This window comes from Garra rufa, chromosome 7, assembly GCF_049309525.1.
Source record: "Garra rufa chromosome 7, GarRuf1.0, whole genome shotgun sequence".
Classification (NCBI taxonomy): domain Eukaryota; kingdom Metazoa; phylum Chordata; class Actinopteri; order Cypriniformes; family Cyprinidae; genus Garra; species Garra rufa.
Window position 1 is genome coordinate 31,310,172 of NC_133367.1, and position 27,764 is coordinate 31,337,935.

The following is a 27,764-nucleotide window of genomic DNA, read 5'->3' on the forward strand; positions in this document are numbered from 1 at the left end:
GATCACTTGGAAAGAAAAACGTTTGTTAACAGCATATTAAAAGTTGTTCATTTTTAAATAATGCTTTATTTAAACAAGCTTTGTAGGAAACCCATTACAACTGCAAACTACGGCGCAGTTTATTTCGAGACAATTAAGAAAACACTTCGCCAATGCTGCTGTTTTTTCCCCCCTGTGTTGGACGGCCACCCACTATTTCAGCTTCTGCATCATTTTTCCAAAAAACAAAAATAGTATTTACACCGCATTCAGCAGCCTGGGCAACAAATGGCATATGCTGTTATTATACAAAGCCTTTTGGGAAAAGAAAACAAGGGAAAGACTTCTAGTTAAGATGGGGGGTAGAAGAAAGAAAGAAAGAAACAGAAGTGGAATATAAAAGTGCAATATATTTCAATTGTCATTATTTTTGAAAGACATACACCAGTTCAAGTATTCTGAATGAGAAAACAAAATAAAGGATTTAAAACGAGCCGAGCACCAAGCCCAGCAGACAGCATCAACCTCCCGATTGGTTGTTCAGAGGCTTTACACACACTTTCAAAAAGTGGGACCTCACCTATAAAGAAGAGCGGCACACCGTCTAACAGACCTCCACTTATAGAAGAGGAAACAAATGATTCATTCTGGGGACCTTTAATACTGTGTGATCCTTCGAAGTGTAGATCAGATTTTGAACGTCTGGTGTCAGATCTCAGGCGGTAGCTGGGGTGGGACAGGGTAGGGCAAGAGCAGCAGTTTCGGATGCATTCATGTCCATGGGCTCTGTGGTTCTCTCGGTTTTCTGCAAGGACGTGTTAGCATCCTGTTCGGATGATCCTATGAGGAAAACACATTTATCAATGTTATTCTAGCAGACGTGTGACGCTGGACCACAAAAACAGTCTTAAGTAGCAATAGCCAAAAATACATTGTATGGGTTAAAATTATTTTTCTTTTATGCCAAAATTCCTTAGGATATTAAGTAAAGATCATGTTCCATGAAGCTATTTTGTGAATTTCTTAATGTAAATATCAAAACTTTATTTTTGATTAGTAATTTGCATTGCTAAGAACTTCATTTGGACAACTTTATTCTAGGTGCCCCGATGAAGATGATCAGAGGCAAATTTGGTGAAAATCGGACCATTGGTCTAGGAGGAGTTCGAAAAATTAGGTTTTCAACATAAAGCAAAATTGGTATCCATGTTGTCAGCATGACCCAATGAATGTTTTGAGAACAGTTTGATTACAATAGGCTAATGTAATGTAAAGTTACAAGCATTTTTGGAAATTTCATTATTAGCGATTAATAAAAGGTTTACTACTCTTGACCAATAGGTGGCGCGGTTACCAAATTGATGTGGCGTGGTCAGTGTGAGGTGACAATGGCACACACAAAGTTTGGTGTAAATATGTCAAAGCTTTGCAGAGATACAGCCTCAGATGCAGTTTGGCCTCTTTCCAGCAAATACATTGATTGACCAAACAAAAACCGTTTCGTATATATCGACATGAAATTTATAACTGGTTGCCAGCTTGGTCTGAAGATGATCAGAGTCAAATTTGGTGAGAATTGGACTAACAGTCTAGGAGGAGTTTCGAGAAAATAGGTCTTCAACATCAATCAAATTGGCGGACAGGAAGTTCTGCCAATTATGGGAAAATTGGGTATGGTTTGACTCGGCGTGCTCCACTGAATCTAAAGAGACCAGTTTTATGATTTTGGCCAAACCATTCAGAAGTTATAAGTAAAAATTGCCATTTTTTCATATCTCCAAACCACTAGGTGGCACTGTGCCGAAACACTGCAGGTAGCCTCAAGTCATGCTTGTTATAACACCAAGTTTGGTCCTACATGCCAAACCATTGTGAAGATACAGGCTCATACCCATTTTTGCATGCTTTACGTAGGATTCATTTGCGTGTTGTTCAAGAACAGTTTAACAAATCAACTTGAAATCCATAGCTTTTTGTTAGCATGGTCTAAAGATGATCTAAGATGGTTTGTCTGATTTTCACCAAAATTAGCTAAGGCGAGTTCGAAAAAGTTCTTAAACTATTTAAAAATATTCAAGTGAGCAAAAAAATCTAAACCTTAGGATTTTTTTTGTTGTTGTCCATTTGAAATGGCTATTTTCCTTCTGTGCCTTATGGTTCAAAAGTTATTAGTATAAAAAATTGTGAAAGTTTGGACAAGTGGTGACGCTAGAGAGTTTAAGTTAGAGACTCCAAACTTGTTATGGTTAATGTTGGGACTGTCCTTAATCAGTGTGCCGAATTTCACAACTTTCCCACAAGTGGTTCTATGGGCTGCGATAGACTCAAGAGTGGAGGGAGAAAAAGAACAGCAACGCATACAATAGGTGTTTGGCCCCTAGAAAAAAAAAAGACCCTTATGGCTGGTTTGTGGTCCAGAGACATACATGTTTTTTGTGAAGCTTTACTAGCATTTTATACCAACCAGATTGTTCCCCGATGATGACGCAATCATCGTCTTCGTCATCTTCTGTGTCCGCTTGGAAGCCGTCGGTCTCCATGGCCTCGGTCTAAATAGCAGCAAATCAAAGTTAGCAGAGGACAAATGGATATTAAGCAAAAACACAATGATGTACACACTGCACCTGTTCGGATTCACCACATTTCTTCATGTATTTTGTGATGGAGTGGCTGCTGGCACTTTTCCTCTTGTTGGAGGGTGTGGTGGAGCTGGATGCGGTGGGCGAGCTGCCCTGTGAGCCGGCGTGCTCATCGCGTGGGACGTGAGCGCCGGAGGTGAGGTAGGTCCACTGGCAGGGAATGGGCAAAGCCTCCTGAGAATGACGGGCCAGTACTTCCGGATGCACGTACCAGCAGCTTCGTCGGTAAGTAGAACGCTTTTCGTACACGGCGTGCTCCTTTATGATACGCCTGATGTGGATCCTTTTGCCAAACAAAAAGAGAAAATGCTTAGAAATGCAACTCAACACTAAGGATTTTTCTACTGGCCTGGTTGGGCAATTGGTTCAAATTTTCACTGGTCCTTTTGACCCATATTATCTTGTAGTTTAATAAATACATTTCTGATATATACATTGAGATATAAAAACTTGCAACTCTGACTTTTTTCCTCACAATTGCAAGTTTATACCTCTATATTTCTTTTGCTATTTGACCAAATGGGAATGCAAAAAATATATTTGTGGTACTCTCCCAGTCACTGCTCTCGAATTTTACCCAACGATGACAACTTCTGCTGCTGAGAAACCCAGAAATGTGAGAAAGGTCCATTTTGTTTCAGTTTGTCTCGCAATTCTGGCTTCACAACTCACAATTGCGGCTTTATGTATTTGAATTGGGAGTTTGTATCACACTTCTGAGGCAATTCTGAGAAGTCAAAACTGTTAGACTATTTCTAAGAATTCTCACAATTTATAAACTATATAACTCACCATTGTGAGTTTATATTTCACAAACTTGCAATTACAAGAAAAAAAGTCAGAATTGTAAGATATAAAGTCGCAATTACTTTTTTTAAACTATATATTTGTTGGGTAAGTAGTTTTTAAATGGAAGCCCTTTTATGCCATTTAATAAAGTACAAAGATTATTAAAGAAATTAACTGTTGTTAAAAAAGAAGAATTAACAAATTACACAAACAGCACAAAGATACTAATTGAACAGTGCTTTAAGTTTTAGGTTCATGTAGCTGGTGTTCAGGTACAGAAATTAATATTCAAATGTACAATAACATTGCATATTCTTCACTATATAAATTAAATGAAAGTTATTCAGTCAAGAGCAGTGAATGATTATTTTTATTATTTTTTTTCTTTGAGCGTTAAGAACACCGACAGGAGTTGGTAATGTAGGCGTGTTTACTTTTAAGAGACAACGCATGGATTAAATATAACACACTTGAGATTTCTTTCACAAAGTTCTGTTTAAGTTCACTTAAAGACAACCGTTTTTGAGGATACTCCCCAACGGTTATCTTGACATACTTTTTTTGTATTTATCAGTTCAAGCACAAGACGATGAGGAAAGGAATGTGCGTTTGTCCGTTAAAGCGAGATGCGAAAGAAAACTCAATTTGTTGTTTGCGCACTTTGCGGCTACTAAATAAAATAGTTTTTTGTGTCTTTTTGCACTTGAAAGCTTTAAAATTGCTTGAACGTTTAAATTGGCAAGGCTTACAAACATATACAAATTCTAAACTTTCATGGGGTCAGTGATAAATCAGTCAACTGTCCCGAATGTCTTTCGTGCTGGCCCTGGATAATCGGGCTTTCCTTTGTTGAGCCTTGAAATGTGTTTTGTGTAGCTTCATAATATTCTGACACACTGCCAAAAACACTCCCCCGGAGTGCAACTGGAAGTCAGTGACATGTTTCTAGGCATTAGGCAAATGAGTCTTTCGATTTACAGAGAAATGTACACCAAAATAGCCACATATTTCCAAAGGAATTTAGCAACAGATATTTTCAGAGCATAAAATGCATCAGTAATTCCAACTAGTGATTTTTGTATGCTTGTATGTATCTTTAAAAAGCCAGTTGCTAACAAGTGGCTAACTATTCTTAACTCAAATTTTCCAACTTTTTAGACTGAAAGTTGTCAGAAGCTTGTCATGTGACTGGTGTAGGTCATTTATAGCTCACCCACTTGCTTTTGTTTTTATTTCGGTTTATATATATGCTTCAAAATGATTAAAAGTTGTGTTTATTTGTAATGCAGTAATACCCAAGCTGATGGCAGAATCCTGTTGGGGTTTTGCCAAAGGATCCAGGTTGACGCTAACTTTCAGTATGACACTGAGAGGCTGACCTACCTGGGTGGGATGTTGTCATTACAATTCAAAGGGCCTTCAGGGGGTGAGGATGTTTGCTGGCGACAGAACTCCAGAAACTCGTTGATTATGATCTTACTGCTGTTCACATTCCCATGCAGCAAGGGCAGCAGCTGTAACAGCACTAAAAAAAAAGGGAAAAATGCATTAACATCACAACAAAACATGTTAGAGGGTTTTATAGCACAACTGTAATTAAAGTATATAGTGAAGGCAGTTTCAGCTGTTCATATTCATGGTGTGCCCATTTTTAGGTGTGAATTTGGGTTGGGGGGGGTATGAGTATGGGTCACCATACCTTTCCTTCCTTTCCTATAAGGCAACAGTTACAAATAAAGGTCTAACAGTAGTATTCAGGTAGATGTGTAATAATTAAGTGTAAAATGCCACTGCATAGTGCTCACTGTATGAAGTAAATGTAGAATAATCTTTGTTAAAGCTGTGTTTAATTAACATTAGTGACATATAGACAGCAGCACATTTTAATAGGCTGCTGTCCCTTTAAGACCGACTGCACAGATCCAATATAATGATACACATTTGATTTCTTTCTCAGCTATTAACACTCATTTAAAACATAACTAGCTGAGTTTATGAGAATGATTGTCGAGGCAGGTATTTTGACATAATTCTGTGTGTGTGTTTGTTTAAATAAAAGGAGGCATGAAAGACTTGCTTTAAATCACAAGCTACCTGAGATGCAGCTTATGCATGCACTTCAGGTGTGGGTCAGACAGCACGGAGTTGTTTTCCGCAACTTAATGCACTTAACTATTTTTTTTTTTAAAAGTCAACCAAGTCAGTCGAGTGCCCAGTCTATTCTCTGCAATATGCGTCAACCTAAAACCTTTTTGCAACGCTTTGAAGAAGCCTATTATTAAATTGATTCAGATATTGCATGCTGTTGCTATATGCATATCACAATATTTACATTTGCGATATATTCCATGCAGCCGCAGTTTTTTTTCATCTGTCTACTTCATGAAGGTAGGGTAGGGCGAAAAACTCCATCTCATGTTCTCCTCAAACTTCAAAATCGTCCAACATTGGTGTTTTACCTTTTTTCTCTCTGCACGTTCACTTTGTAAACACCTTTCCAACGTGATTACTAAATGCGTGAAGTCGCACTAGTGCAAGACGAGCATTTGTGGTTTTAAAAAGTATATACATAATTTTTTTTGGCTGATTGTTTTACTAAATAAGACCCTTATTCCTCATCTGGGATCATGCAGAGCACTTCGAAACTGCTCTGAAACTGCAATTTGGATCTTCAACCCATTAATAGCCACTAAAGTCCACTATATGGAGAAAAATCCTGGAATGTTTTCCTCAAAAACCTTAATTTCTTAAAACATGAACATTTTGGATGACATGGGGGTGAGTAAATTATCCAGACATTTTTATTCTGAAAGTGAACTAATTACATTCATACAGTGTGTGTGCTGTATCTAAAAATCTACCATGCATATAACACTCAAGCACACATTGTACTCACATTTCTCATTCCTCTGTTGGCGTGAGGGGTCCTGTTCAGGAGTACAGGGGTCATCTTTGGGTAAAGGTTCCAGCATGCAGATAGCGTACTGTTGCAGGAGGTCCAGTGCAGGTTCTTCTCCCTCCCACAGACAGCCACGTACAACTGCCTCCAACACCTTTACCTTCCCTTTAGACATCAGCTCGGTCTCCCATTCACGAGCCTTCATCCTCTGACGCACCTTCTGCTTCTCTGGATCTCCACCCTCCTGCAAGAGAAACCCATTAGCATCACAACGTAACTGAAATTTCCCCTGTCTTGTGTCGTCTCATTCAAATACCTCATCTTCCTCAAGTGCTCCTTCCCCTTCTGACAAATAACCGTGGGGCACAAAGAACCCATCATCATCGTCGTCGTCATCTCCTCCTTCATCGTCATCATCCTGGAAGGAAAAGCCAGGTAAGTCAGCACCATTTTTAAACATGCAGACAACAGTGGTTATTTTGTCACTGCAGAATCTCATCATATTGCTTACCCCCTCACTGTGTGAAAGAGACTCTCCCGGCTCCTCTTCCTCCCATTCTTCATCACTGTCCACCTCATAATCTAGCAGCTCCTGATAAGACAAAAACTTGAAGTTATTATGGAAGCCTAATTCCACCACATAAAAATAATGCTTGGAAAATAAAGCCATAATTATAAATTTCAAAGCAGCTTCAAAGAAAACCACAATGTTAACATTAATTTTAATACCTTTGTCTCTTATAAAGGGGCCTATGATTTCCGCAATGCAGAAAATGAGGGAATCACAGAATCCACTCATAAAAATGGAATATACTGTACAACGCATAATGTCATAGACTTTGCCAAATTTTGGATGAATAAATTAAAAAACAGGTTGGCACACTTTAACCAACATGTGATATGGATTAGTGTATATTAAGCAGTAGAAATACAATTTAGTAAACAAGTTTTGTTTACTACACACACTGAAGCAAGTGACGTTTGCGGTGTCTTCAGCCTCTGCCACCTCAATATGAGTACGTGAACACAAACAATCTCTAAAACTGCAATCACTTTGTGAGCATTTGACCATTTCTGTTGAGAAAAATCACCATATCATATACAAACAGAAACTTAAAGGTCTTCACAGTAATGTCAAAATAAATGTTCAGTTTAACTTGAAGAAACTTTGCCAGAAATATTACTTAATGTAATAATAGTTCTAATAAAATTACTACAAACCTTCATTTTTAAAGAATATTTTTGTTACTTGTAACTACAAGTTATTACAAGCTTGTAAAAACTTGTTCAATTGTCTAGGTTTCATGATTTTAATTAATTTAACATGCTTTTTGATTAATATTTTTTTTAACCATTAAAACATGGTCTATAAAAAATAAATTCAAATTAAATTTAAAGGAAAAAAAAATAAAAAAATTTGGAAACAAATAACACTGATTTCATAGGGCACCATTTACAGTTGTATTTTGCAGATTAGAACTGGGTAATATAAGTTACATTATGCAAATATATCATGCAATCAAGCAGTTGACTTTCGCTGTCTAGTATCTCCCAATGAGAGTAATACCACATGCACATGGATATACATAATGTTATATATCCAACATTTTATAAAGAGTAGGGCAATAGTCACATTGTCACAATGAGATAAGTTACTTGAGGACCTTTCCCGATCTCACCCCCGTTCCATCTCTCTCCCTCTTTGCTTCCTGTCATTACTGATCTGTCCTATCACAATAAAAGGCAAAAATGGCAAAAAACAAAAAAACAAAAACAAACAAAAAAACAAAACAAAACAAAACTAAAATTCTGCGAATCAAAAAAGTCAAAAAAGCATTATGGAGCGGAAAAACAACAACACTTTTTTGGCATATTGATTTTTTTTCTTACATCAATTTTCACTGATATTTTTATATTAATTATGACTTCAATTTTAAATTGTCAATTGTGATTTGCCAGTTTTTACACAAACTAGAGTGCTGAAAACACAAGTATTTTATCAGAGTCACAATGCAAAAACTTTTACAACTATGAATAACACCTATAATATGAGATCAAATGATCCTTTGGTTAATTGCCACAGAACAACCACATTTCCCATTCTGCTGAAGTTTAAACTTTTTAAGATTTTTAATTTCAATGTTTCAATTTCCTCTGGGGTTTATTTTTATTTTTATGGTAGAAATGTGTACTTTTCACATGGTGAAAACCATAGGTTACATAGGTGTGTGTGTGTATTCGCTTGCACAGGGTGTGTGTGATGCGTCACGTGCAGTAGTGCGTAGAAGTACTTGTAGTCAGTGCATGTTGCATGTTGCATGTTGTGTGCTGTGTGTGCTGCATGTCGCTCCTGCTTGCTACTCTCTGCTTTCAGCTACTGCCATCGGCTAGCCCCCCTAGTGGAGGTGAAAAGAGGAGCCGAGTGCGTAAGCCTCCTCCTGCCGGTACATAGCCTCTCTACCACCAAGACTCCTGCAGTGCCTCCACGTGGCCACACACGGATACTGGGTTCCGCGAGGTCCCAGGCTAATCTGTAGGGGATCTCGGAGCAGCAGTGGGCCCCAGAGGCATGACGTGCAGGCCCACCGGTGTGTGGACATGCCCTGGCGTCTGCCAACCACTGTCCCAGCTAGGGGTTAAATAGCATGGGCAGATAGGGCTCATAGCCTTGGATGGCAACCTGTCTAAGAGAGGATTACTCTGAAATAAAATCGGGACTGTGAGGAGTTGCGCCCCACAGTCCGCTATCAGCATAGTAAAGCCAAACATGGAGCACAAAGTCATCCCAAATCCTATACTTCCAGCGGCGGGAGTCCGCAGGAACATCGCGGCGGACGGTGGTGCTGGTCCTCCTCTTGGGGGACACCATGACGACAGGACCTCAAACCCTTTGATTGTCCCAGGGAGGGTCCTGTCCGACAACATCACCCCGTCCAATGCACTCATGCGCTGTCGGAGACCAGTTGTTATGGGAACCTTCAACGCATGCACAGCGAGAGAAGAAGCGAGGTTGATAGAACTTGCACACTGTGCGGAGGAACGGGGAGTGGAGATCCTGGGGGTCCAAGAACACAGGAGAGTGCACACTGATGACCCGATACTTTACCGCAGAGTGGAGAGATGCACGTTCATTTCCGCATCAGCATGGAGGAACGATGCCCAAGCCGCAACAGGCGGTGTAGGGTTGATGCTGGGCCCGCGGGCACGTAAGGCTCTCCGCCGGGTTTACCCCCACACCGACAGGATTCTGTGCGCAGAGTTCTCGGGTAACCCAGTAACAACTGTCATAGTCGCGTACTCACCCACCAACGTGGCACCATCTGACGAGGTGGAGAAGTTCTTTGAGGACCTTGTAAGAGCGGTCCGCGGCGTCCCAGCGCACAACTTCCTGGCAATTCTTGGGGACTTCAATGCGAGGCTGGGACCAGAGGACGTACCCTTCCCCTACCACGACTCTACCAACCGCAACGGTACCTACCTCACTGCCTTTCTCACGGAGCACGAGTTACTAGCGGCAAATACCGTCTTCCGGAAGAGAACAGGAAAGAGGTGGACCTTCTGGGACCGAGCCTCAGGAACGCTACGACAGCTAGATTACATCCTAGTGAGGAAGAAGTGGAGGAACTCCATCATGAATGCTGAGCCATACAGCACTTTTAGTTCTGTGGGCTCAGACCACCGCGTGGTCTCAATGAGAGTTCGCCTGAGCCTCAGGGTCCCCAAACCAAGTCCCAAAATCCGGTATAACTGGAAAGCTTTCTCAAGTGACCCTGGCCTTCTAACCAGATACACAGAGGAGGTGAGGAGACGATTCCAGCAGCTGGACAGGGGAGTGGAGGCAAGCGGCGAATACAGGAGATTTGTCACTGCGAACAAGGAGGCGACCAGACTGTGCGTGCCTAAGATGGAGAAAGTCAGAACCTCCCTGCGATCAAAACATCCAGAGGTTATAGTAGCACGTGGGAGGGTGGAGGAAGCCCGCTTCATTTTTGAGCGGGAACCAACTGCGGAGAGGCGTAACGAGCTGAACGAAGCCAAACAGTTTCTTTTTAGAACCTATGATACCATCAAAGGGGAAGAACTGATGGAAAGAGTGCGGAGGGTGCAGGCGGCGCAAGGGGAACAGCAGTATGGGGAGGCCTGGAGGGTCATCAATGAAATGACGGGGCGGAAGAGGACCAAGGAGGGACAGGTGGAGGGACACAGCCCGGAGGAGAGGGTGACGACCTGGTTAAGCCACTTCAAAAGGCTGCTGGGAGAAACAGCAGACGCAGCTGAGGAAGAAGAAATACTATCAGACCTCCCAAACCTGAACATCAACGATGGTCCCTTCACACTCGGAGAGCTCGCCAGGGCAATAGCCACAGTAAGAGTGGGAAAAAGCGCTGGTCCGGATGGCATACCCCCAGAGGTGCTGAAGAACTGTGATCTTGATGACATCATTTTAGAGTTCTGCAACCTTGCTCTGCTGCACAATCGGCTGCCTGATATGTGGTCTCTATCAAACATCGTGCCAGTGCCTAAATCCGGAGACCTCTCAAAGCCGGACAATTACCGAGGCATCAGCCTGACCTGTATCACTGCAAAAATCTACAACCGCATGATTCTAAACAGGGTCCGGCAAGCAATCGACCCTCATTTGAGAGCAAATCAGAACGGCTTTCGAGAAGGGCGAACTGCTACAGCCCAGATTTTAGCACTCAGGAGATTGATAGAGGAGGTGAGGAGGGACAACCTGACAGCAGTCCTATGTTTCATAGACTTCAAAAAGGCATTTGACTCGATTTACAGAGGCACGATGGTGAAGATTCTGAAGGCATATAGAATTCCTCCGAACCTACTCCGGGCAATAGAGTCCATGTACTCAGGAACAAGGGCCAGGGTGGTGACCCCAGATGGCAACAGCGAGGAGTTTGACATCCTGGCTGGAGTTATGCAAGGGGATACACTAGCCCCCTTCCTTTTCATAATAGTCCTTGATTATGCGCTCAAGAAGGCAATCAGTGGGCGAGAGCAGGAACTTGGCTTCACGCTGACACCAAGGAAGTCAAGTCGACACCTGGCAGTAGTCCTGACAGACCTTGACTATGCGGATGACATCAGTCTGCTCTCCGACAATATGAAACAAGCACAAGAACTACTACACAGGGTAGAGCTAGAGTGCAGAAAGGTTGGCCTTAGGGTAAATGCAAAGAAAACTGAGGTCATGACCTACAATGTTCCACCAGAACATCAACCTCTGATAACAGCAGGAGACATTGTGCTGAAAGAAGTTGAGGACTTCAAATACCTGGGCGCATGGGTCAACTCAACTGAGCAAGATCTAAAAGTGAGGAAGGCACTTGCATGGAGGGCCCTGAACGGCATGAACAGTGTATGGAACTCCAATCTCTCCCGCCAAATCAAACTCTGCTTCTTCTATGCGACGGTAGAGTCCGTTCTCCTCTATGGCAGTGAATGCTGGACCCTCAATCCAACCCTAGAGAAGTCCCTGGACGGGTGCTACACCAGGATGCTGCGTGTAGTGCTTAACATCAGCAAGAGTGCGCATGTAACCAACAAATCACTGTATGAGGGAGTACCAAGGGTGAGCAACAAGATTGCTGTGAGGAGAATGAGACTTGCAGGACATTGCCTAAGACATCGAGAGTTGCCAGCTAGCAAGCTGGTGCTATGGGAACCAACACATGGCCACCGGTCAAGAGGACGTCCCACGCTAACATACGTGGACATACTCAAGAGGGATTCAGGAGCCCAGAGCACCAACGAACTGGCCAGATGCATGGAGAATCGGGACGACTGGAGGCAACGATGGAAGGCTCGTCTGAGGACGACATAGTAGTACACAATGCTAAAATGATCTTAATTGGTCTTCTCACTAGCCAATTGATAAACTTCAAATACAGAGTTGCTGCAAAATCAGAGGGAGTTGGGGCATTGTTGGGTTTATTTCTGAACTGCTTGAAATCAGAGGAAGCAGTTAGCTAAGTGGACTCTCGGGCCCTCAACAGTGACCAATGAATTTTTACATTCTGAAAAACTGCCAAGCTATTGTCCTGCTCAGATCTTATCCAAACTTTTCCTAAGTAAACATGCCACAGATTGTATCCATGGATATCTTATTATCAAAACTTCCTTCATATGTTTGAGAAATTACCACAGGAAAAACAAGTGTATTTAGACAGTAATCACAATGACAACAGTACAGTTTGTAATGCTGCATTTACCTTGTCCAGTCTCAGCGGGCAGCGTGGTGAGATATGAGTGCTCTTTTTGGACCAGGTCCCCCAGTAAGCTGGGCGATAGTTATCATGGAAATGCAGGAGTTTCATGCGGCCATAACGGTGGCGGTCTGGAACGCCATCTGCCTTCTGGCTGTCAGTTATGACCACACAATCACTAATAACAGAACAAACAAAGCAAAGAATAAGCCTTTCATATCACTCGCACATAACCACAGCAGCTGGCATTCTGCACATTTATATGTGACCCTGGACCACAAAACCACCCATTAGGGTGACTTTGAATTTTTTGAAACTGAGATTTATACACCATCTGAAAGCTGAATAAATGTTAGAATAGGACAATATTTGGCTGAGATGCAACTATTTGAAAATCTGGAATCTGAGGGCACACAAAAAAATCTAAATATTGAGCAAATCACCTTTAAAGTTGTCCAAATAAGGTGCTTACCAAGACTTGCTTAAGGCAAGACACTGCAGGTAAATAGGGTAAAAAAACCCAAAAACTAATACTTATCTTACTTACCCAGCTGATTGATTAATTTGACTGCAAACATTTTTTATATTACAAGTTTTCTAAAATGTTAGGCTTAAATATGCTATTATTTAATGAAATCTGCAATAATTTGCATACATTTCTAGTACAAAAATCTAAACAGTGGATGAAAATCAGTTTCAAAATTCTTTTTTTTTTACGTATTGAAGTCAAATGTTTTACAGAGGGAATTCTGGGTCTCATTCCGTCACGACATAATTCAGAAAAAAGACAGGAAACACCATATTTGTAAATGTTGTATAAAAAAATAAATTATATATGAACAAATCCCTCTGTAAAAACCTTCAGGATATAGACGGGAATAAAAATGTAAAGTTTGGTGTGTGTAAGTGCTACTGAAGTGGAGATTTATGGCTCAGTGTAAAAGAAAAAACTAATTTTGAGAAAACTGCCTTTAAAAAAAAATACATTGTATTTGAAATCTAGTAACACAAATAGATAAAGTGCTATAAAAGAAACACTTAACAGTGTTTTTTGGATGTTTTCTTTCCACTAGTCAAAAAAAAAAAAAAAAAAAACTTTATGAAAAACCAAAAAGCCCAAAATCTCAAACTTGATAGGTGCATATAAAAAAAAAAAAAAAAAAAAAAAAAAAAAATTGCCTGCAGAGTCTCCCCTTAATATCTAATGATTTTTGGATTTTGAAAAGTCGAAAATATTGTCCCATACAATGTATTGTTGGCTAATGCTATAAATATACCTGTGCTACTTAAGACTGGTTTTGTGGCCCAGGGTCACGTATAATAAGTTCATAAGCATCTCAGCAACAGGTTCAATGTGGCTTTACCTTACTGCACCACGACTGGGCCTGGTCGGACCTGAACTGCGAGGTTTGTGCTTTGTCCAGTCCTTCAGTCCATTTAGAGTGCTGTCAGGCTTGGCAAGATAATGGTCCAGCTCCTCTAGAACAGTGTCTTCACATTGTACTCGAGTCAGTGGAGCCAGAGACATGTTCGCTTTAATCTCAAAAGGAGCAAATTTCCCACAGGCAGCTGCCAGAGTCTGAAACACAGAAGAATAGTCACAAAACATGTTTAACAAATGCATGACAACCATCTTATTTGCCATCTTGTTTGTCCAACAAGGACTTATTCTTAAATTATGTCAACACATATCAATTGTAAAATGTTTTACAAGTAGTAGACAAACCAGGTCTTTATTCAACGACTCCTACCTTTGGTGCCAACTGGGTCTTGGGCTTCTGTAGAAACCGTGTAATCTCAGCCTTCACAGCTTTGATTCGCTAAACAGATACACAAACACAATGAGAACCTGAACAGTTTGCAATCAAATTTGAAACTCAGAGGAATGAAAGCTGATGAAATTACTCACTTCTTTCTCTTCCTTCAACCGTTTTTCCTCCTCTTTCTTCCTCTTTTCTTCCAGTTTGGCTCTACATAGGATTTACACCAGATTTTAATACTCATACTCTGCTTGAAATGAACTAATGTGATGTTACGCTGAGACACTCACTCAATTTTCATTTGCCGCTGCTCTTCTTTAGCTCTTATTTTCTCTGCCTTTTCCTTCTCCTCCCTCTCCTTCTTCTCCCGCCGCTCCTTTTCGTCTTTCTCCTTTTTTTCTTTCTTCTCCCTCTCCTTCTCTTCCTTGAGCTTGCGGGCCTCCTCTTTCTTCCTCTCCTTAGCAGCTTTGGCCTCCTCTTTCTGGCGCTCTTTCTCTTCCTTTCGTCGCTGCTTTTCGTCCTGCTCTTGGACACTCTGAGGGACAATAAGACAAAGAGCTATTCAAATGGAGCGCTGAATTCCAGCGACAAGACTTTGAAAGGAAACAATCAATCTTGAACTCTTTAAAGTGCAAACATTCACATTGTGATAACCTATTTGGGACTTTTAGAGGAGTAATAGGACTAGGGATGCACCGATACGAATCGGCCGATCATGCTTGCGCGTTTTGTCAGTAAAGCCGGTTCTGTAATCAGCGGTAAATGCCATCAGGTGCGTGATTTCACGTTGAGCCGTATATACTAAACACAGCCGTTGTTTACCGACGAGCTGCGCAAATCAATGTTCATTATCAGTGTGAATGTGCGCAGCTCGTCAGTGAACAACGGCTGTGTGTAGTATATACGGCTCAACGTGAAATCACGCACCTGATGGCATTTACCGCTGATTACAGAACCGGCTTTACTGACAAAACGCGCAAGTGATCGGCCGATACGGATCGGTGCATCCCTAAATAGGACTCAGATTAACATTGCCCTAAAAAACTGGTTTCTAAATGTGATCAAATGTGGGATTTCACCTTAAGGGATCGTCTCTTCATTTTACTAGCTGCGTCAATCCGTGACGTCTGCAAAAAGAAAAGCTAAAGATCAATAGGTTGAACTTTTAAGCAAATAGAAGAGATAAAATGATTGAATCATATCTACTCACAGAAGCAGGGGTGCTGGGAGCACTCTTGCTGGGCTCTGGAGAGCTCTCAACCACTGAGAGGGAGCTGGTAGACTCTGTCGACAGCACAGACTCATTCCCATGACTGACTTCATTCTCTTGCTGCTCCTCTTCCTCAGAGTCAGACTCCTGAGTGATGTCCAGCATTGAAACGTCATCTTCATCTTTCTCCGTCTCTTTCTCTGTCAGTGGCGTAGTTGGTTCTGCAGATTCTGTTTCATGTTCTGCACTCTTTGTTGTTTCTTCGCTAAGTGGGCAAGTGGCAGCGACTGGAGGTTCAGGCTGCTGTATGACAGCTTCATTTGAGTCTTCGGTGAGGTCGATTGTGGCTTCAGGGCCAGAGCGGACTGGGGAACGCTTCCGTCTGCTCATGAAGCAATCAAGTGGTCCGCGGCCATTTACCAGAGCCGGACCATGGTTCAGCGGGGTGGAAGAGCTGTCCATATCATTTTCTCCATCTGACGTACTGGGTTCAGAACACTTGGGGGCAACCGGACCTTTGGTTTTTTTGGGCTCACTGCATTCCTTGGGTTCTGGGTTGAGCCGTTTGAAAGGTAGACGTGCTGTAGGGAGACAACACTGTTAGTTTAGTAGACTGCAATCCTATTTTGAGCATTAAAGGGATAGTTGTCCCAAAAATGAAAATTCTGTCATTAATTACTCAGCCTCATGTCATTTCAAACCCGTAAAAGATTTGTTCATCTTCAGAACACAAATTAAGATGTTTTTAATATAATCCGAGAGCTTTCTGACCCTGCATAGACAGCAATGCACCCAGAAAGAACAGTAAGGTCATCGTTAAAAGTGTCCATGTGACATCAGTTGATTCAACTGTAACGTTATGAAGCTACGAAAATATTGTTTGTGCGCGAATAAAACAAAAGTAAAGACTTTATCCAATAACTTTTTCGACGCACGTTCACAAGAGTATCATAATGCATGTGTCATAATGACGTGTCTTCCCCTGCAGAACACAAACAATCTAGTAGCTTCGTAACATTACAGTTGAAGCACTGATGTCACATGGACTATTTTACCGATGTCTAGGGTTGGACATCGAGAACCGGTTCCAACTTGGAACCGTTTAAAAAATAACGATGCCATTGGAATCGTTTATAAAATTTGTTTTCGATTCCGATCATCGGTTCCAAACACGCAAGTTTTGGTTTCCATTGTGGCCACCGTATTTCTGGAAATGCTTGCCGCACGCTTGTTCAGTTGCAGCTATGGAGCACGGTAAGCGGTGCTCAAAAGTGTGGCTTTATTTCACACTAAGGGTGTACTCACACTAGGCAGTTTGAACCGTGCCCAAGTGCGTTTGACCACCAAAGCGCGGTTCGTTTGACTAGTGTGAGTGCTCCGAGCCGTGCCCGGGCGCGGCTCGTTTAGCCGGCCCTGGCCCGCTTGGAAGAGGTGGGACGGTAAAGTTGGACTCGGGCGCGGTTAGCATGCAGTGTGTGCGCTAACCGTGCTGGAGCACGGAACAGGACGCGTGATGTCGCGTTTTTGCGAGGTAATCAGCGTTTTTATAGTCCATAATCAAAGCTGCAAAGTCCTTGCTGCACTTCAGCTGGTACCTTGCAAACCTCCTCATACAAGCAGCACGATTGCGCGAAAATTTTCGTGCCACAAATGCGATAGACATGTTTAACGATAGGCTGTGGACAACCGCGGAACAAACGACTCAAAATTACTATCCACAAAGTAAAAGAGCGATGGACTAAATTGCGTTCAGCGAGAGCGCGCTCTTCCTGTGTTTTTACATGCAACACATGTGACAAAATGATATCTTGCACGGGAGGATGCACTACGAATATAACGAAACACCTACGCCTGCATGATGTACAAATTAAGGGGTGTAGCCTGTTTGACGTGCTGCGCAGGTCCACTGTCTCGTCATGCACAGAGAGTCCAGACCAGGGTGCAAGTTCTGCATATATAAATCTGTTTTTGGTCTGGTGCAGAGGCATTCCTAATTTTCTCCTACATGGGCTGCAGCTCCTAAAACTAAAACTCATATTGAATCAAAATAAAATTATCCTCTGTGAAATCAAATGAGCCTGTGACATGTTTTGAGCCCACAAAGAATCGGAATTGAGAATCGAAAAGAACCGAAATCGAAAGGAAGAATCGGAATCGGAATCAGAATCGTTCAAATCAAAACGATGCCCAACCCTACCGATGTCCTTACTGAGCAATTCCAGCGTTACGGACGTGACATTCAAAGTCAAAACCTGAAATATAAACTCTCATAAATTTTATTCTTTATGACTATATTGTACCATCTATTTATATTTTTCAAAACCCCTTAAAATAGAGTCCAGGCATCAGAAAAGTTTCAGTCTAAAACGCTGTTATATTTTAAATGAGGAAAATAAACGTGTTACAGACGTGACAAAAAAAGACAAGTTTCTGGGAGACAACATATTTGGTAGAATTTCTGCGATTTACAGTGCACAAACCAGAAGTAACAATATCTGCCGAATCGACAAGGGTTGGCCATTTACAAAACCTAAAATCTCAATTTTGTTGAAATTTTCGTTTTTATGCTTAAGAGGAAAAATCAGTGTTAGGCACGTGACATCTCTCCGTTATGGACGTGACCGTTCTGAAAGCGGAATTTATCCGACTATGAATATGCTTATAAAATGCTTTAACAACTTTAATAGAGACGTCTAGTAGTAACTAATAATCATTCGTTTAAGCCAGTATTTAACTAAATAATGTATAGAAAAATTTGTCATTTTAATTTTTTATTAATAAAGTAATGTTTTCTTGTCGGCTGCAAGATGAAATTCACAATGCTCACTCTCATCTCCACAGGCCTTTACTGGACGTGGCTTTAGAGAGAAATAAAGCCTTCAAATTACATAAACGGGGATTTAATTTCGTTTTTAATTGGTTCGTTTAAAAATAGAAATTTCAACCTTTTATAGACTCTAAAAAGGGCTGGGCCGATAAACGATATCATATCGAATCGCGATAAAATTTATGTTAATAATGATGATAAGCTCTAGATATTTTTTGCTCGATATGGATTAATCTAAGAGCCAATCACACAGCAGAAATATGCGACAGCGGCCAATCAGCGTGCAGAGTTCATTTCCTACAGCACTTTGCGAAGCAACCCTACACCAGGACGACAAAAAAAGAGAGTGGAAGCAGCGACGAAAGAGAAACTAAACTCGATTTATTATCCAAAGATGTTGAAGTTGTCGACAAAAAAAAAGGTAGCACGAATTCCGTAAGTGGTTTGACTATCTGAAAAGTGACTCTCACCTCAGCTGAGAGTTTGGCGCGATTGTTAAAACTGAAACCGAAAGCAAAAAACGCACGCGCATTCAAAAGCAATTTTAATCCCCCTTGTTTAGAGAGTGACAAATTAGGCTAAATGACATATCTAGGCTGTTATCAGAATGTAGACTATAATAGGTTGTGTATGTCTATAGCTCTGTATCATGCTTGAAATATTCCGTCTCTATTTGCACTTTGAATAATGAGAGAGTAGCCTACTTTGATTATGGCTGAATTGTCTGCACTTAATACGATTAAGAAAGAGCTGTGTCGTAATTTTTTGATATTTATACTGTAGATTGTTTCAAAATGCAGTGGTTGCCTCTAATTTAAATAGCTCAACCTATAATAGAGAAAATAAACAATTGTGTTTATAATAATAAATAAGAAATAAATGTATTACAAATTATGTTTTTTTTTATGTTTACATTTTGTACATTTACTCTCATTTACCACACTCTGTCACAACATTTATTTTTTTTCATTTATTTTAGTAAGTTATTTTAATTTTTAAGGCCAAATCTGTAATCTGCTTTTGTTAATAAACTATACTTAAAAATGTAATTTAATGAATCCTTTAATTTTTGTGGCTTTAGTCATTGTTGGGATACTATTTTAAAGCTGGCAACATCAACAGCTTATATCGAAATATATATCGTCATCGTTCAATATGGGGAAAAATTATCAAGATTACATTTTTGCCATAACCCCCAGCCCTACTTGTAGCCTATGTGAGTTCTGGCTCTTTTTTTAAGATACTCCCCACCTCAGAGATAGAGATGACAGAAAGCGCTTTGTTATTATGAATTTACATTAAATCAACTGATTTTAAGTTGTTTCATTATCATGAAAAATATGCAAGTGAGCGCAGGCGCCTCGCCATATGTGTATTAATATTTCGTGCAAACACTTGAATGCGGGCCAAAAATGTAGGCATTACCTAAGTTAATACTAGAGTTTGCAATCCGCATTCGAATAAATCTTATCTCCGCCAAGTTCTCGCTGAAAATGTGATTTCTAAAATGTTATTAGAATGAATTTATTTCGAAAATGTTAAATGGAAACTAGTCACAGCAGCAGACCTTTATCAGTCATCAGCCAAGAGGTAAACATGCACGGGTATATACACTACAATGCACAAACGAGAAGCAAATCTGCCGAAGGGAAAAGAGTTGGTCATTCAAAAGCATAAAATATCAATTTTATTTTGGTTTTCGTTTGTGTTTAAGCACATAACGTTTGCCACAAAGCATAGGCAAAAGTAGCCTAATGATTGACAAAATAAGACGTTTTAATTATTTATTAATAAAATAATGTTTTCTGTGTCATCATCGGCCCAAAAAAATTTAATTCACGAAATCTCCACTGGATGCTCCTTTGGAAATGCATTTGCAGATTACATAAGAGCATTGATTTCGTTTTATTTCGTTCGTTTAAAAGTAGACTTTCTTTAGATGTATTTCTCATGTATATGAGCACCCCAATTTTAAGTTGTTTCTTTTCTTTTTTTTATTATTATTTTAAATTGTTTCATAAAAAAAAAATGCTGGCGCGGGCACCTCCCCGTCATGGATGCGCATTAATTTTTCCGCACAAACACTTGCATATTAATAATGGCATATTTAAATAATTAAGTTTAGGCTAGAGTGTGGGATCCACATTAAAATAAATCTTCACCAGTCTACATCTGAGATGCAGTTATAACATGCAAATTGAAGGATATATTTGACGTTTTAAAATGATCTAATGGGCCGATGCCGCTCCAATGCATTTATCATTAGTTGATGTTGATCAAGATTACACCGATGTGGCAGTCATAAACTTGTTTAATGACTCTCATGAACTTGTTGCAATAAATCACGTATGCATTAAATAAAGATACAAAACAGGTTCTTAAATATGCTGAATGTATGTTGCACAAATTATTATAAATGGGAAACCAGCCTAATCTTATTCGCAGTCTAGCATTTAGCATCTGCATAAAATAGTGAATTAAACATGCAATGATACAAAATAAAACCAAACCAAAAAAATATTTACACAAATATGAGTGCTGTAACCCCACAGAACATCTCTTGTGTCACGCATGCGCACAGAACAAGCAAAATCTTGCTCTCTGCATGAATACAGCACAGATGGCGACAAGTTATTTGAAACAGATAAAGGCCCGGTTTCACAGACAGGGCCTAGCCTAAACCAGGATTAAGCCATAGTTCAATTAGGACATTTACGTAATTTTTATAAATGTGACTTAGAAAGAAACATTACTGGTGTGCATCTTTAGGCAAAACAAAGGCACTGATCTATTTTAAGATTAGTCAATGCACGTTTCTTTCAGTTGAAACAGCTCAGACTTACATTTTAGTCTAGGAATAGGCTTAAGCTTTGTCTGTGAAACCGGGGGAAAATGTTTAAAAAAAGATAATATTGACAATGAAAATGATATGCCATTTTAAATAGTTTTGACGATTTTTTCCTTTTGTCCACCTGTGCATTTCTGACCCGCATGGCAAGTGCAGTCTATCTCCGCGATGTTCTCGTTGAGAATGCAATTTCTGAAATTTTAGAATGAATTCATTTCTAAAATGTTATGATAGGGAAAGCCTGAAACAGGTCACAGCAGTATGGAAATACACAGGCTATCAGTTCTCAACGTGTGTGCCAGTATGCATATGATTTACTATGAAGCGTCCGTAACGCATTATTATGGCTGATGAGAGCAAAGAATTGAGATAGGCTGCTGATCATAATAAGCATGGCCATAAGTTGGCTTTGTGCAGAAAGTTTCAAGTTAATTGCATTAATAATTACTAAATGAAATTAACTTAATCTTTAAAACGTTACGGAGGTGACACAGCACTAAAGCGCCCTGACGCCATAAATCTAGCCCTTATAAATCCAAAAATCATCGCTGTTTAGACAAAGTGAGTTTATTTACTTTTCAGGCAGGCCTCCATCTTTCTACAAAATACTTACTGCTCACATAAATTAAAAAATGAGCATTCTTTGACCTCTCATTTGAAACTATGAAATACAGTCGAATGAAAATGTAATTTTACAATAGGTGCACCCCTCATATGTGGTGGAAAAACATAGTGATTTCCTTCAAATTTTTATTAAAGCATATTGAGGCAGTAAAATACAGACCTAGATGCACAACTTAAACAGGGTTTTGTTCTTTTTGTAAAAACTTTATTTTTTCTTGGTAAGGTTGACATTTGTGTGGAATTGCCCTACTACCTTTCTGGGCCTTGAAAGTGTCAGTTTTGTTGTTGTCTACTCAGGGTCAGAAAGCTCTCAGATTTCATCAAAAATATCTTAATTTGTGTTCTGAATGGAAATGTTTTTGAATAAAAATTCAGTCAGAAGTTTACATACACCTTGCAGAATCTGCAAAATGTTAATTATTTTACCTAAATAAGAAGGATCATACAAAATGCATGTTATTCTTTATTTAGTACTGACCTGAATACAATATTTCACATAAAGTATGTTTACATATAGTCCACAAGAGAAAATAGTTGAATTTATAGAAATGACCCCGTTCAAAAGTTTGCATACACTTGATTCTTAATACTGTGTTGTTACCTGAATGATCCACAGCTGTGTTTTTTGTTTAGTTATAGTTGTTCATGAGTCCCTTGTTTGTCCTGAACAATTAAAATGCTCGCAGTTCTTTAGAAAAATTCTTCAGGTCCCACAAATTTAGTTTTTTCAGCATTTGTGTATTTGAACCCTTTCCAACAATGACTGTATGATTTTGAGATCCATCTTTTCACACTGAGGACAACTGAGAGACTCATATTCAACGATTACAGAAGGTTCAAATACTCACTGATGCTTCAGAAGTTAAAACGATGCATTAAAGGAGAAGTCCGGTGTGATATTGACCTAAAGTGTGTTGAATCATTATACCAAGTGTGAACGTACCTTGCATATCTCATCTCGGTTTGTGCCCTGCAGTTCGAAATCTGCCGTTAGTTAGCCGACGCTAACAACAGGTTGTCAATGAGGGAGAATAGGGCATCAGACTAGCCATGTAAATAAATCACTTTTATGCCATTTACGAGGCACAAAGTAGCTCCACACTTCATTGGTAGACTTGATAACCTGATAAGTTCCTTCCTGCTCGTCAGTCGACTTATCGTGACTAAATTCAAGATGGCAGCGGCCGGTAAATTTCTTGCAGGTACTGTCTTTATAAATCTTCTTGTAAATAAACTACCGGTGCTTTTTCTGAGTTCTCAATGTCTCGTTTTAAATGTCAGGGCCCTTGGAAGTCTACCAATGAAGTGTGGAGCTACTTTGTGCCTCGTAAATGACATAAAACAGTGATTATTTACATGGCTAGTCCGATGCCCTATTCTCCCTCATTGACAACCTGTTGTTAGCGTCGACTAACTAACCCCAGATTTCAGACTGCAGGGCACAAACCGAGATGAGATATGCAAGGTACGTTCACACTCGGTATAATGATTCAACACACTTTAGGTCAATATCACCAAAGTCCCTTTAAGGCAAGTCATGTCACTCGGCGGCCATCTTTGAAACGCCTCTCGGGCATTCAAGTGCAGCTCCTATCTGTTTGAATGGGGAAACATCAAATTCTCCAAAACTGTTCACCAAGCTTACGATTAAATTTCATATTTTAAATCTCCAACGAAATCCAACAAGAACTGCCTCATAAATATGGTTCCTTGAGCTCCAATAGCGTTAAAAAAACGCTTATTTTTCCTGCTAAATGAGCCAGTGCGCATGCGCAGTACTGAGCGCACGTCTTAGAGCGCCGATCGTTTCTATAGCAACCGGGACTTCTAACGGCAGCTGCAGTGACGCGCTGACTTTACTAATCAACGATTGGCTCTTTCATTAAGAAGGCGGGGCTTCGCGGCCATAATGAGCGTTGCATTTTCCCCCATTCAAAACTATACGAGTGACATGTCTTGGGTATAGACCTTTCTCACAACTTCCGTATTTTGCACCGGAAATACGTAATTGCTGTGTAAACCTATTTCCGCCCCGGTATGCCGGTAACCAGTTAAACAACGTGAAAAACGCTTAACGTGGCTTAATGTATGTAAAAAAACTACCAGGAAACCACAAGTTTCTGTCAAACCTTACGTGGAACAAACATTAACTACTACCAAAAGAACGAGCCCTTATTCCACAGATAAAGTGAATTATATCACGTTAAGCGTTTTCTCCCCCATAGAAGTCCATTATAAGGAAACAGCTTAACGTGGTTTAACGTACCTCAACAGCGACCAGGGAAGACCAAACTTCTGTTACATTTTACTTATAATAAATACTTGCTGCTCTCAAAAAAACGAGCTCTTATTCAGCATATAAAGTGATCGCCCCCCATAGAAGTCCATTATAACAAACCATGTTAAGCTTTTTCCTTAATGGAGTTCTATAGGGAGAAAACGCTTAACACGATATAATTCACTTTATATGATGAATGAGATCTCATTCGTTTGACAGCAGAAAGTACTTTTATATAAGTATTTTTTGACAGAAATTTGTTTTTTTCCCAGTCGTTGTTAAGATACGTTAAACTGTTTCCTTATGGGTTTCTATGGGGACGCTTAACGTGATATTATTAACTTTATATGCTGAATAAGAGCTCATTCTTTTGACAGCAGAAAGTGTTTATTATAAGTAAAATTTTAAGCCACGTTAAGCTTTTTTTTTGTATAATGGACTTCTATGGGGGGCGATCACTTTATATGCTGAATAAGAGCTTGTTCTTTTGAGAGCAGCAAGTGTTTATTATAAGTGAAATTTAACAGAAATTTGGTCTTCTCTGGTCGCTGTTGAGGTAAGTTAAACCACGTTAAGCATTTTCCTTTATAATGGGCTTCTATGGGGGAGAAAACGCTTAACGTGATATAATTCACTATCTGTGGAATAAGGGTTTGTTCTTTTGATAGTAGTTAGTGTTTGTTCCAAGTAAGGTTTGACAGAAATTTGGGGTGTCCTGGTCGTTTTTTCGTACGTTAAGCGTGTTTCACGTTAAGCGTTTTAGAACGTCCCGGATAAACTCTTCATGGAAAAATGTATATCCTTTATCCAATTTGTTCCTCTTTGTGACGGAGTTTTCCTCCGCGACTCTTATCACGTCGGCAAAAGTTATCTTTGGCAAGAGTGAGGGAAGTTGTGTAGACTCTCTCCATTTTAATTTTAAATTACCCGGCTTTCTGCTGTGTTGACATTACACAGGAAGTCTGCATACCCTGTGATTGCGTATTTCCGGTTTCTGTGAGAAAGGTCTATTCTATAGTCTTTGATATCACACCAGCCTTCTCCTTTAAGATCCAGGGGGTGAAAACTTTTGAACTGAATAAAAATGTGTCCATTTAGTACTGCCCTTCAGAAGCTACAGAAGGTGCTAATGTGTTCCTGAGAAGACAAAATAAGTTAAATTTACCCTGATCTTTATATTCAAAATTTTTTTAGCCCTTTGCTCTTAATGCATTGTTTTCTTTCTGAAGCATCAGTGAGTGTTTGAACCTTCTGTAATAGTTGCATATGAGTCCCTCAGTTGTCCTCAGTGTGAAAAGATAGGGAAAAACAAAACAAAACAAAAAAACAGCTGTGGGTCATTCAGGTATCAACACAATATTGAGAATCAAAATGTTGCAAACTTTTGAACAGGGTAATTTTTATAAATGCAACCATTTTTTTCTCTTGTGGACTATATGTAAACATTTTATGTGGAATATCTTATTCAGGTCAGTATTAAATTAAAAATAACATGCATTGTGTATGATCTCTCTTATTTTGCTAAAATAATTAACATTATGCAGATTCTGCAAGGTGCATGTAAACATTTAACTTCAACTGTATATGACTAAAGCAATCTAAACTGGGAATATTTACTTCACCTTTTTTTAACAAAATAAGCTCCCAAGACCCCAAAAAAGGAAATTATGTAAAAAACTGTGTCCTCAAAGTATGACATAACCTGACACTATCATATGTCCCTGGTTAGGGATACGTTTTACATCATTGACTAGCAATATTAACACTTAAGTTGTTTACCTTGAACAAGCTTCTTGCTGGTATTAGCTTTGCCCACACAATCCATGCCTGAAATATACAAAAAGTATGTTATGAACCAATCCGTTATCCTTAAAATAAATGAAATGGCATTATTGTGACATGGACTTTGACATATGGTTAAAATCAAAACTTGAAGCAAAACACCACTCGTTGTCAATCCACGTCTCGTCACAACAAAGATAACGTTATGTTAACTGCTACCTCTGCATGCTAACTGAACTATTAAGTTAGTTGACAGTCGCTTCGAACCCAAAGATTTAATTTTCAATAATAAATGGTAACTTTAAACTCATGAAAAAGTTCAAAAGTCTCCACATAAAACTAAAATCGCTTACAAACTCCCAAAGACACAATGGAGACCAGCTCCACGTATAATGTTTAGTTTAGTTCTCCCGCCTTTCAGCGAATGATGGTTTGTTAGGCCTGTGGCTAAAGTGAGTTTGGCTACTGAACCTGTGACTGCGAAGCCATTAAGTTCATCCATTAGCATAAGACTAAGAAACAAAGAACTAGTTTGAGTTCAAAACAACATAAACAAGGCGTATTTCGATAAACCCAGTCGAATACAGAAAAAAAATAAACATTACGCGTCAAAAGTCACATTTTGTGAGGAGAAAAACAAGCTTGTCAATAACAAATCTGAGCTCACCTGCTAACATGCTAATTATGAGTAGAAAACCCTCGACAACACCAAATGCTACTTTGAAAAGACATTCATTTTACATTTTTATCGTTTCTCAGACAAACTGAAACGAACTAAAACCTTTTCAGAACTAATGTCCAATTAAAAAAGTAGTTTTGAGCTCTTTTGTTGTTAGCCACCTATATGAACTCTCTACTTTTATTTTACCATGGTGTTCCCTCTATATTAACTTTAATAATGCTATAAACCAGTTTTATTTTTAGTTGAACACCAGACCTCTTCGTGGTGTGGAGGCCAAAGGCTCTTCGGCCGCGAGCATCACGACCACCATCCGCGCTCCCGCGCTGTCCTCACACTGAAAACGTTAAACTGAAACGGGGAGCGCTTTTTTCGACTCCGTACACCGCTCCTCAAGGCCGGTCATCGACTCCACGTCTATCCCAGGTATAACATTAACGTGTCAACTGCGAACTGCCGGGTTTCTGTTACTTTTACAGTTGTAGGTTGTGTTTTTTCGTGTGTAATCCTGGTCCAGTCGTTCCCGTCTCATCCCCGGCTAGACTCCCTCCGCGCTCCCCGCTCAGAATTGGCGGGAGCCTGTTGCGGGAGTGGATTGCAGGCTGTGATTGGTCAGCGGAGAACTGCGTCAGATCAACGACGAGTCACGCTATTGGCTGACACGCTTGGCTCTGCCTCGCAACAAGTGTCACAAAACATGTGATTGGTCAAAGAGTGAGATTCTCGAATAGGATTGGTTGAATAAAATAATAAGTCAGAAAGTTATTCCGCGGAACTGCTTTGACTTGGTAATTTAGAGTAGAGGGTTGATGTTAAGCGAAAAGCACTTTTAAGAATTGGAAAGTGTTTTTTATTCTAAATAAAACTGTTGAGATGTTAAACAAATATTTAAATTATGTTTTATGTTTTCAAAGATTGTTTTGAGAAGCTTGAAACATTTGGAGATTTAACGTAACGTTATATTTTAACAACAAAAGTACAAACGGAAGTTTAACATGCATTTAAATTCCAAAACTCGAAAATATTCAAAAGCGTCTTGCAAAAAAAAACAGAAAGGTGTCATATTTATACATTGCCACAAGGCAGGAAAACTGGTATATTATCTAGTCACACGCATTGAGACCACACCTTTGGTCATCACGTAATGGGGTTTGTAGTTTTTGATAGTTATAACTTCCGTCCGCCTACGTGCAAACCAATCCGCTTTAGAACTACAATTCCCATAATGC

The 27,764-nt window shown here is 39.8% G+C and overlaps 1 protein-coding gene across 1 annotated transcript; it reads right to left on the reverse strand.

Moving 5' to 3' along the window:
* Nucleotides 1-36: 36 nt before the first annotated feature.
* chaf1a (chromatin assembly factor 1, subunit A (p150)) lies at nt 37-27,077 on the reverse strand. The gene is made up of 16 exons (XM_073844219.1): nt 26,794-27,077; nt 25,854-25,901; nt 15,498-16,078; nt 15,367-15,414; nt 14,578-14,822; nt 14,437-14,497; nt 14,279-14,347; nt 13,892-14,106; nt 12,534-12,705; nt 6,818-6,898; nt 6,623-6,724; nt 6,304-6,550; nt 4,791-4,932; nt 2,604-2,901; nt 2,444-2,528; nt 37-819 (listed from the first exon to the last, which is right to left on the reverse strand). Exons 1-16 carry the CDS (start codon nt 26,846-26,848, stop codon nt 695-697), a joined length of 2,574 nt encoding a protein of 857 aa, XP_073700320.1. The 5' UTR covers nt 26,849-27,077; the 3' UTR covers nt 37-694.
* Nucleotides 27,078-27,764: the final 687 nt, after the last annotated feature.

Coding starts and splice junctions, on each gene's coding strand:
- chaf1a (XM_073844219.1), bottom strand. CDS start 26,848: ATGGTGGTCGTGATGCTCGCGGCCGAAGAGCCTTTGGCCTCCACACCA. Junction 25,902..26,793: donor GGCCTCCACACCACGAAGAG/GTCTGGTGTTCA, acceptor TGTATATTTCAG/GCATGGATTGTGTGGGCAAA. Junction 14,498..14,577: donor CAGCGGCAAATGAAAATTGA/GTGAGTGTCTCA, acceptor AATCCTATGTAG/AGCCAAACTGGAAGAAAAGA.